At 35.4% G+C, this 12,309-nt stretch overlaps 1 protein-coding gene across 2 annotated transcripts in view; it reads left to right on the top strand.

The window, feature by feature from the left end:
- Positions 1-12,309, top strand: part of LOC137411924 (ATP-binding cassette sub-family C member 8-like) — a 242,092-nt gene that overhangs the window by 209,959 nt on the left and 19,824 nt on the right. For both annotated transcript variants that reach the window (XM_068097203.2, XM_068097207.2), the window contains exons 33-35: positions 7,218-7,296; positions 7,576-7,684; positions 7,990-8,093. In XM_068097203.2, coding sequence (XP_067953304.2) covers positions 7,218-7,296; positions 7,576-7,684; positions 7,990-8,093 — 292 coding nt within the window. The remainder of the gene's footprint in view (positions 1-7,217; positions 7,297-7,575; positions 7,685-7,989; positions 8,094-12,309) is intronic.

Genomic DNA, 12,309 nt, shown 5'->3' with positions numbered 1-12,309 from the left:
ATTGAAATGTCTGGCCTGAATGGCAGCAGCAACAAGATGGCTTTTATCAAAATAGCCGAATCCAAAATCTGCCATTCACAACGCTTTACTCAGTGGAGTATTTGCTTTTTGTCCAAAATTTCTGAAATGACAAGAACACCCAATTAATAAATCCATACCCACACCAGTGTTTTTGGTTGATGTTGCGATCTTGTCCGTGCTGTTGAACGTCTCTCTGATTTGTGTGAATGTTTCACATCTGTGATATCCTCTGCTGCATGCCAAGCACTTTGACAATCCCTCTCAGTGAGGTACCTTTTTCAAGATGTATTCTTGAACCAAAATGAATTCACATTTTTCGATTTGAGAAATTGTCTTGATGAATAACTTCAGTAATGGCCAAGCTGTGTATGCTGCCGCATCATGTCCTTTGGAATTATTTTTTTTATACGCAAAGTCAAGGCTCATGGAAGAGTTTGGCCACATAACAGAAAGAAGATAGTGGAAAGCAGGGAAACACACCAACAACTGCCAAGAGTGACACAAGAGAGGGACATTTGGAAGAATAATGGGTGAAGGGAAAATTAGATCAGTAAGGGGAGGGGGTGAAACAGGGAGTAAACAACTTTATACAAGATCAAATACATCAAGAAGAGGGTTGAGAGGAGAGGAAGATAAAACTGGGGATGACGGAGCAATGGAACATAAAAAAACGGAAAGTGGGGTGGAGGAAGAGGGGAGAAAATAAAATAAATATGCTGGGAAGGAAGGGGTGGGCGTAGTGTTTTTTAAGATCTTAAGATCGGGTTGATGAGGGTACTAAAGATGATTAATGTGGATATGGGATGGATAGATTGAGGAAGATGTGACCAACCATCTTCAAGCTGTTGAGGGAAGGATGACATAGAGCAGAATGAGGAAATTGGTTCCACAGGTGGGAAAAAAGAGGAACAAAAGAGTGGAGGCAAGCATTGGGCCTGTATTATTAGTGAGCCTGGAGTTAGCAGTGAGCCTGGATGAATTGTGTAAATTTGGGAGTGAGTATTGAGTCTGGATGAATTGTGTAAATTTGGGAGTGAGTATTGAGCCTGGATGAATTGTGTAAATTTGGGAGTGAGTATTGAGCCTGGATTAAATGTATGAATTTGGAAGTTAGTGAGCCTGGATGAATTGTGTAAATTTGGGAGTGAGTACTGAGCCTTGATTCATTGTGTTAATTGGGGAGTGAATAATGGGCCTGGATGAATTGTGTAAATTTGGGAGTGAGTCGTGAGCCTGGATCTTGGTAATATAGAAAATGTATAGTGGTAAATTTATCATGATAATTTACCGAATCTATCGTGGTATAAATCTATCTTGGTAAATTTCAAAATGTATCGTGTTAATTCTGTCTTGGTATCGTGGTAAATCTATCGTGGTAAATCTATCCTGGTAATACAGAAACTGTATCGTGGCAAATCTATCCTGGTAAGTTACAAAATGTATAGTGGTAAATCTATCCTGGTAATACAGAAAATGTATCGTGGTAAATCTATCCTGGTAAGTTACAAAATGTATTGTGGTAAATCTATCTTGGAATAGTGGTAAATCTATCTTGGTTTAGTGGTAAATCTATCCTAGTAAATATCAAAATGTATCGTGGTAAATCTATCTTGGAATAGTGGTAAATTTATCTTGGTATAGTGGTAAATCTATCTTGGAATAGTGGTAAATCTATCTTGGTATAGTGGTAAATATATCTTGGTATAGTGGTAAATCTATCCTGGTAATACAGAAAATGTATCGTGGTAAATCTATCCTGGTAAGTTACAAAATGTATCGTGGTAAATCTATCTTGGAATAGTGGTAAATCTATCTTGGTATAGTGGTAAATCTATCTTGGAATAGTGGTAAATCTATCTTGGTATAGTGGTAAATATATCTTGGTATAGTGGTAAATCTATCCTGGTAATACAGAAAATGTATCGTGGTAAATCTATCCTGGTAAGTTACAAAATGTATCGTGGTAAATCTATCTTGGAATAGTGGTAAATCTATCTTGGAATAGTGGTAAATCTATCTTGGAATAGTTGTAAATCTATCTTGGTGTAGTGGTAAATCTATCCTCGTAAATTACAAAATGTATCGTGGTAAATCTATCTTGGTATCGTGGTAAATCTATCCAAGTAAATTACAAAATGTATCGTGGTAAATCTATCTTGGTATAGTGGTAAATTTATCCTAGTAAATTACAAAATGTATCGTGGTAAATCTATCCTGGTATATTACAAAATGTATTGTGGTAAATCTATCTTGGTATAGTGGTAAATCTATCCTAGTAAATTACAAAATGTATCGTGGTAAATCTATCTTGGTATAGTGGTAAATCTATCCTAGTAAATTACAAAATGTATCATGGTAAATCTATCTTGGTGTCGTGGTAAATCTATCCTAGTAAATTACAAAATGTATCATGGTAAATCTATCTTGGTATAGTGGTAAATCTATCTTGGTATAGTGGTAAATCTATCCTCGTAAATTACAAAATGTATCGTGGTAAATCTATCTTGGTATAGTGGTAAATCTATCCGAGTAAATTACAAAATGTATCGTGGTAAATCTATCTTGGTATAGTGGTAAATTTATCCTAGTAAATTACAAAATGTATCGTGGTAAATCTATCCTGGTATATTACAAAATGTATCGTGGTAAATCTATCTTGGTATAGTGGTAAATCTATCCTAGTAAGTTACAAAATGTATCATGGTAAATCTATCTTGGTGTCGTGGTAAATCTATCCTAGTAAATTACAAAATGTATCATGGTAAATCTATCTTGGTATAGTGGTAAAGCTACCCGAGTAAATTACAAAATGTATAACGGTAAATATATCCTAGTAAATTACAAAATGTATTGTGGTAAATCTATCTTGGTATAGTGGTAAATCTATCCAAGTAAATTACAAAATGTATGGTGGTAAATCTATCTTGGTATTGTGGTAAATCTATCCGAGTAAATTACAAAATGTATCGTGGTAAATCTATCTTGGTATAGTAGTAAATCTATCCGAGTAGATTACAAAATATATCTATCTATAATTCCAGTAATCTCTGTTTGTACGTTTGTCTGTGACCGCTGTTTCTCGACAACCACGGGTCCGATATACTTTAAACTTGCCAGGTATATTGCTGGGGACCCGAGGATGTGCCTTTTCAAGGTTTCATATTAATCGGACAATTACTTACCGAGCTATGTCCAAAAAACGATTCAACCAATCAGAGAGCAGCGAACGATCGCGTGTGCCGAACGTGGCGGGCACACTCTGCCTCGGATGGCACATTTGAGAGCGTATTCATTTATTTCACGTTTGCAAACTATGTTGGCGTTAAACTATGTTTTACAACTAATAAAAACGAATTTGCGATTCATTCGCTTTCCTGCGCGTTTGTGCACGCGATGGCGATTTCTTTACCAAACTCCGGAAGCCGTTCGCTTTGGACCAAACCATTTCATGTAAATAGAGGGGGGGGATATAATTTTAGATATAGATATAGTACGGGCAATGCCCTAGTAGTGATAAATCTATCTTGGCATAGTGGTAAATCTATCCGAGTAAATTACAAAATGTATAATGGTAAATTTATCTTGGAATAGTGGTAAATCTATCCTAGTAAATGACAAAATGTATCGTGGTAAATCTATGTTGGTATAGTGGTAAATCTATCCTCGTAAATTACAAAATGTATCGTGGCAAATCTATCTTGGTATAGTGGTAAATCTATCCGAGTAAATTACAAAATGTATCTTGGTGAATCTATCCGAGTAAATTACAAAATGTATCATGGTAAATCTATCTTGGTGTAGTGGTAAATCTATCCTCGTAAATTACAACATGTATGGTGGTAACTCTATCTTGGTATAGTGGTAAATCTATCCTAGTAAATTACAAAATGTATCGTGGTAAATCTATCTTGGTATAGTAGTAAATCTATCCTAGTAAATTACAAAATGTATCGTGGTAAATCTATCTTGGTATCGTGGTAAATCTATCCGAGTAAATTACAAAATGTATAATGGTAAATCTATCTTGGAATAGTGGTAAATCTATCCTGGTATATTACAAAATGTATCATGGTAAATCTATCTTGGAATAGTGGTAAATCTATCCTGGTATATTACAAAATGTATAATGGTAAATCTATCTTTGAATAGTGGTAAATCTATCCTGCTATATTACAAAATGTATAATGGTAAATCTATCTTGGAATAGTGGTAAATCTATCCTGGTATATTACAAAATGTATCGTGGTAAATCTATCCTCGTAAATTACAAAATGTATGGTGGTAAATCTATCCTAGTAAATTACAAAACGTACAGTGGCAAATGTATCCTCGTAAATTACAAAATGTATTGTGGTAAATCTATCCTCGTAAATTACAAAATGTATCGTGGTAAATCTATCTCATTAATATAGAAAATGTATCATGGTAATTCTATCTTGGTATAGTGGTAAATCTATCCTAGTAAATTACAAAATGTATAGTGCTAAATCTATCTTGGTATAGTGGTAAATCTATCCTAGTAAATTACAAAATATATTGTGGTAAATCTATCCGAGTAAATTACAAAATGTATAGTGGTAAATCTATCCGAGTAAATTACAAAATGTATAGTGGTAAATCTATCTTGGAATAGTGGTAAATCTGTCCTAGTGAATTACAAAATGTATTGTGGTAAATCTATCTTGCTGTAGTGGTAAATCTCTCCGAGTAAATTACAAAATGTATCGTGGTAAATCTATCTTGGTATAGTGCAAAATCTATCCTTGTAAGTTACAAAATGTATCGTGGTAAATCTATCTTGGTATAGTGGTAAATCTATCCAAGTAAATTACAAAATGTATCATGGTAAATCTATCTTGGTGTAGTGGTAAATCTATCCGAGTAAATTACAAAATGTATCGTGGTAAATCTATCTTGGTACAGTGGTAAAGCCACCCGAGTAAATTACAAAATGTATAACAGTAAATCTATCTTGGTATAGTAGTAAATATATCCTTGTAAATTACAAAATGTATTGTGGTAAATCTATCTTGGTATAGTGGTAAATCTATCCCAGTAAATTACAAAATGTATGGTGGTAAATCTATCTTGGTATAGTGGCAAATCTATGCTCGTAAATGACAAAATGTATCGTGGTAAATCTATCTTGGTATAGTAGTAAATCCATCCTCGTAAATTACAAAATATATTGTGGTAAATCTATCTTGGTATAGTGGTAAATCTATCCGAGTAAATTACAAAATGTATAATGGTAAATCTATCTTGGAATAGTGGTAAATCTATCCCAGTAAATTACAAAATGTATCGTGGTAAATCTATGTTGGTGTAGTGGTAAATCTATCCTCGTAAATTACAAAATGTATCATGGTAAATCTATCTTGGTATAGTGGTAAATCTATCCTCGTAAATTACAAAATGTATAATGGTAAATCTATCTTGGAATAGTGGTAAATCTATCCTGGTATATTACAAAATGTATAATGGTAAATCTATCTTGGAATATTGGTAAATCTATCCTGCTATATTACAAAATGTATAATGGTAAATCTATCTTGGAATAGTGGTAAATCTATCCTCGTAAATTACAAAATGTATGGTGGTAAATCTATCCGAGTAAATTACAAAACGTACAGTGGTAAATGTATCCTTGTAAATTACAAAATGTATGGTGGTAAATCTATCCTCGTAAATTACAAAATGTATCGTGGTAAATCTATCTCATTAATAGAGAAAATGTATCATGGTAATTCTATCTTGGTATAGTCGTAAATCTATCCTAGCAAATTACAAAATGTATCGTGCTAAATGTATCTTGGTATCGTGGTAAATCTATCCTCGTAAATTACAAAATGTATGATGGTAAATCTATCCTAGTAAATTACAAAATATATTGTGGTAAATCTATCCCAGTAAATAACAAAATGTATAGTGGTAAATCTATCTTGGAATTGTGGTAAATCTATCCGAGTAAATTACAAAATGTATCGTGTTAAGTCTGTCTTGGTATAGTAGTAAATCTATCCTAGTAAATTACAAAATGTATCGTGGTAAATCTATCTTGGTATAGTAGTAAATCTATCCTCGTAAATTACAAAATGTATCGTGGTAAATCTATTTTGGTATAGTAGTAAATCTATCCTTGTAAATTACAAAATGTATAGTGGTAAATCTATCTTGGTATAGTGGTAAATCTATCCTCGTAAATTACAAAATGTATCGTGGTAAATCTATCTTGGTGTAGTAGTAAATCTATCCTCGTAAATTACAAAATGTATTGTGGTAAATCTATCTTGGTATAGTAGTAAATCTATCCTAGTAAATTACAAAATGTATCGTGGTAAATCTATCTTGGTATCGTAGTAATCTATCCTTGTAAATTACAAAATGTATCGTGGTAAATCTATCTTGGTATAGTAGTAAATCTATCCTAGTAAATTACAAAATGTATAGTGGTAAATCTATCTTGGTATAGTAGTAAATCTATCTTAGTAAATTACAAAATGTATAGTGGTAAATCTATCTTGGTATAGTAGTAAATCTATCCTCGTAAATTACAAAATGTATCATGGTAAATCTATCTTGGTATAGTGGTAAATCTATCCTAGTGAATTACAAAATGTATGGTGGTAAATCTATCTTGGTATAGTAGTAAATCTATCTTCGTAAATTACAAAATGTATAGTGGTAAATCTATCTTGGAATAGTGGTAAATCTATCCTGGTATATTACAAAATGTATCGTGGTAAATCTATCTTGGTATAGTGGTAAATCTATCACAGTAAATTACAAAATGTATGGTGGTAAATCTATCCGAGTAAATTACAAAATGTATCGTCGTAAATCTACCCTAGTAAATTACAAAATGTATCGTGGTAAATCTATCTCGTTAATATAGAAAATGTATCGTGGTAAATCTATCCTGGTAAATTACAAAATGTATAGTGGTAAATCTATCTTGGTAATCCAGAAAATGTATACTGATAATTCTATCCTGGTAAATGACAAAATGTATAATGATAAATCTATCTTGTTAATCTAGAAAATGTATCGTGGTAAATCTATCTTGGTAATCCAGAAAATGTATGCTAATAAATCTGTCCTGGTAAATTACAAAATGTATCATGATAAATCTATCTTGTTAATCTAGAAAATGTATCGTGGTAAATCTATCTTGGTTCTTGTTCTTGTTTTAACAGGTGGGAATATGTGGCAGAACAGGCAGTGGGAAATCATCGCTTTCTCTGGCTTTCTTCAGAATGCTTGATATTTGTGAAGGTAATGCAGCAAAGCTTGCTCGTGTTTATGCATACTGTATTGAATAGAAAGGAGAACTTTAGGGGATTTGGTCTTATTAAAGAGGGTTTTTTATCATGATGTGAAGGGCCATTGAACTTTATCATGGCTGTTATGTTGCAACAGACTGAGACAGAGAGTTTAACCTACCCCCTTTTCACCCCCATTCCCTAAGATCCTTGTAAGAGTCAAATAGCAGGAGAATAGCAGCACAATTAATTATCCCCAACTCATTATGGTTCTTTTATGTTGTTGATGTAGGTAAAATTATTGTTGATGGCAAAGATATAACAGACATCCCGCTCAGCACACTGCGTTCCCGGGTGTCTATAATCATGCAAGACCCTGTACTCTTCAGTGGAACAATCAGGTAATTGTAAACCATTGTAAAATCTATTGATACAACTACCTCCCCTCACCACCCACCAATACCACGACTATTCCTCCAAAACTATTACTCCTCACACCAGATACTAATTTTAATGTATATTTACATTGTGTGTTGTGTGTTGTGAGTTGTGAGTTGTGGGCGCAGGTGAGACTGAGTAAAGTTAAAAAGTCCTTACCTGCATGAATCAACTGTCAAGATAATGTTTAATTTTGGAGTAGCATCGCCTTTTTTATTCATTTATTTTACTACCTGGAGTAAAATGTCTTTTGATTCTTCCCAAACAGGTTCAATTTGGACCCAGAAGGAACGTGCAAAGATGACCTGCTTTGGTCTGCACTTGAGATTGCTCAATTGAAGAACATGGTCACGGCCCTATCCGAAGGCCTAGGTGAGAACATCTGAAGTATAATTCCCCCGTGTTAAGCATAACTTGCAATGAGCTTGCAAAGGGTGTTCGAGCATTCATATATCATCCGATTAGAATTTCAAGTCGATATAATTTAACATTAACTCTTCCTTTCCTCCTTCTCGAACCATATCCATAGGGTTGGAGGGCCAGAAATTAAATTAATTGTGAAATAATGTGAGGTACAAAAACTGGGTTGCCACTCCACTGTCTTCCAGGTTTAGGGCAGGAATTAGGGATTTGTCAATGGTGCCAGCGATATTTTGCTGAGTCTTTGTCAAAATACACCTTAGACTATTTAACATCCACCACCCAATGCTATCAGAGGGGACACCCAGCTTTACGTCAATCCGAGGGACGGCGCACTTTGTGATGCAATTTCCTGCCTGCAAATCACCAATCTGAAAGATTTATCGTCGGGCTGAGAGTGGATCCCAGACCTGACAGCTCGAAGGCCAGCACACAACATCTACTGCACAGTGTCATGATCAAAACGACCACACAACAATCTAATACCCAAGTGACTTATAGTGTGTTGGAACAGAGCTAGCATGAAACTTGCTGAAATGCTGCAGGGTCAGGGCAGGAGCTAAATAAAAATGGCACAAATAAAATGTGATATTTACAATAAAGGCAAAAATACAATTTTTTTTTCAGAGAAACAATGAATAAGGTTAGTAAATTATCATTTTAAATAATTAACAGCAGAAAAGTTCCCTGTAGCATATTTGAATGTGGCCGCCTCATGAACATAATTCGTAGTCAGCAAAATGTATGCCTTCTCACAACTGGACACAAAAGTAAACTCATCAACTGCTCTACTCATTGCACTTTATTAATGATAGGCCATGCATGCTACACACTACCTTTTATACTATTTGTCTACATGTGGCATTTATAGTCAAATCAACTCTTAACACTTTATTTTGGTCGTTCATTGTTGCTCTGATTTTCCAACAGGAAGGTTTAAATAACATTATATTATTATTACACAGCACACTCAATACAGGCAGTCCCCGGGTTATGAACGCCCGACTTATGAACGCCCGTACTTACGTACCGACCTCCGTAAAGCCTATTATTTAAAAAATAGTTTGTTTGTTTTTTGGGGTTTTTTTTACTGTATACAGAATCGAGGCTCGTGAAAGAGCTAACATTTAACACACAGAAAAAAAATCAAACAGACACACAAAGTATATAATAAGGGGAGTGGTAGACAAGAGAAATATAAGAAAAGCTCTGTTCAAGCCACCCTTTATGTTTACTTTAAGAAAATTGACCAGCACCAGGTCCATCCTCTCGGAGAGATATATCAAGGTGTGTTTGTTTCAAGGTTTGCAAGACATCAATTGGAACGAGAGTAAGTGTTAACCTTTAATCATTATCTTTTCTTTTCTATCTAAACAGTTTAAGAAATGTTTCTTTCATGTTTTTTATACCTATAGATGTTTTAGGTAAAATATATACTATATAGTAAGACAAACATTTGACTAATTGACACCAGATGTGAACCGTACGTAACTGTTCCGACTTACATACAAATTCGACTTACAGACAGACTTAAAAACGGAACTCGTTCGTAACCCGGGGACTGCCTGTACATTGAGGAATGTTCTGTGAACATTTATTTATTCCACATTCTTTTGTTGCACATTAATTCCTGCCACCCAATGTTCTGCTCACTCACCTACCCCATTGTGATAATTATTTTTGTGCCTCTGCCGACTCATTCTCCGGAGGCATTATGTTTTCGGGTTGTCTGTCCGTCCGGGCTAAACCTCGTTTTTCTCAACAACCATATGTCCGATTGAGACGAAACTTTCAGTGTAGGAGTAACACCCATACACAGTTTTTATGATAATTGTGACGTCATATGTCACGTGGTATGGCAGCCATCTTAGATTAAAAGCAAGTAATTAAAAAATTATTTAACAGAAACCGCTGCATGGAAAAATTTGAAACTTGGCAATGTCAAGCATTCCCAATGGGGAACAAAAGCTTGATAATGATGACATCATCGGTGAAGTGGTATACCAGCCAAGAATGTTTTCATCGAATTCCTTATCCTAAATATCTGAAATTGCATACACATGATCTATGACCCATTTGTATTGAAATATTAAATTTATGACATCATAGGTCACATGGTTTGGCAGCCATATTGGATTGAAGGAAAATATTAAATAATTATATCTCTGAAACCGCTCACCCTATCGATGCAAAATTTTATAAATATAATCTAACAGCAATGTTGCATATAGTTTGAAAATGATGATGTCATAGGTCACGTGGTTTGACAGCCATCTTGGATGGAAAAACGGACCTTATCCGATTAACACAAAACTTCACAGACGTGATCCCCTACCCATACATATGCAGAGTAATGTCATCTACCCGTTGTGGGACTATGCGGAGGCATATTGGCGACAAAGTCACATTGTTCTCGTTATAATTTGAATTGCTGCAATCTCCATAGTACGTTAACTAGCGCACTTGTTTCTGAGCTGAGTCTAGTCTGGATTTGATTCCCGACCCGATGATAAACTGTCTGATTGGTGCTTTGCAGACAGGGCATTGCATCACAACATGGGCTATTCTTCAGATAGGCATTAATTAGACTGGGTGTCCTATCTGCTAGTGTTATTTGGTGGAGGTTTTTGATCCCACGGTGCTTTCCCGAAGAGTAGACGAGTTATCGTCGATACTGTGAAAGAATTCAAAATTTCTCCCACCTTCAGTCGAACATCAGGCCAGCCAGTTGTTTCGTAAAATCATTAGGACGGAAACCTTCCTTGGCTGATCACTCAGGAATGTGGGAATGATTGTAGCTGTTAAAGAGTTGTCGTAGAGACTGCCCACACAAAGTTAACTGATGGAAAAGGGCTAGAGAATGAATAATCTTATTTTGCATTTATTTCCTTCCAAAGGAAAGCATTTGATCTGACATGTGGTTGCCCGAGAGTCCCAAATATATCACACCACTGTCAGCATAAAACAAGACTTCACTGTACTGGTCCATGTAACTTTGAGCCAATTGAGTGTGCAAAAGCATTGTAAAAACTGGAAGATTCATTAAACCATTTGGGAAATTGGAACCATGCAGCATACATTTAAGTTAGGCCTTATTAATACACTGCACCATGTTTCCAAAATGGGTGGCATAAATTAATGCAAAATGAGGCTATAGTGAGAGAAAAAAGAAATGAAGAATGAAAGCACTTAGGCGGCTGGGTAGTATGTTACTATTATTGTTATTATTATTTGGCTTCCTACTGTTCTTGTTTGGATTTGTTTTTTTTTGTTCGGATAAGATTTTGTTTTTTACGGCATAGCCCTGAATAGCATTTATCTGTCCGTCCGGTGTATGTATGTATGTCCCTCACAAACGTCAACCAATCAGAGCTGAGCATCTGGTCACATGACAGAGGGACAGTGTTTAGTAACCATTACAGTTGCATATTTTACTAAAAGGAAATATAATAATGCTTTGTGGAACATTTTGGTGGCCCAGCAGGTGTCGTAAGGTATGTAGATTTCAGAAATTGCTAAATACAATTATGATTTTGAAATGTGATCAACACAGATCTTGCTCCTAAATCCAGAAGTGAACAGATGATAACGGTTCGCTGGTTTGATAATATCTCAATGCAATCGTGATTTAACATTATATTTTGATATACTGTATTAATAATAGAGTATCAATTTGTGATTGGAATGATGAATGATGCTGTTTGGAATGAAAATATAGAGATATTGACTGTTGTGGAAAACCAATCAGGTCCACACAACTTTAGTCCAACTTGTGGTTTAATTCCATTTAGATCATGACATCATCCTGTAATGCAGGAAATGCAATAAGTATACGATGTGGCATCACATGGGACCATTCATAACATTCAATGCAAGCAAGCTGGATATTCTATGCTGGCGTACCGTTAGCGAGTCTACCAGATGTAACGTGTCACAGGAGAAGTCTCAGAGCACCGTCCGCAGCAGCGGGTCTTATAGTCACGCCCCTAGCGGTGTCAACGAGCAGCGAGCATCACCCCGGGTTCAGTACGAATACGATTTCACTACATTCTCCCCCCCCCCCCCCCCCCGTCAGAATTATACGGCGGTGCGGCTAGAAGCGAGCGAGCGTCAGCACGAACAGGGTGCGGAACATCAGTCGACCCAACCGTATCGGGCCGGGCGGCGA

This window comes from Myxine glutinosa, chromosome 1 (genome assembly GCF_964187855.1).
Source record: "Myxine glutinosa chromosome 1, kmMyxGlut1.1, whole genome shotgun sequence".
Classification (NCBI taxonomy): domain Eukaryota; kingdom Metazoa; phylum Chordata; class Myxini; order Myxiniformes; family Myxinidae; genus Myxine; species Myxine glutinosa.
This window is presented reverse-complemented; position numbering and strand designations above follow the sequence as displayed.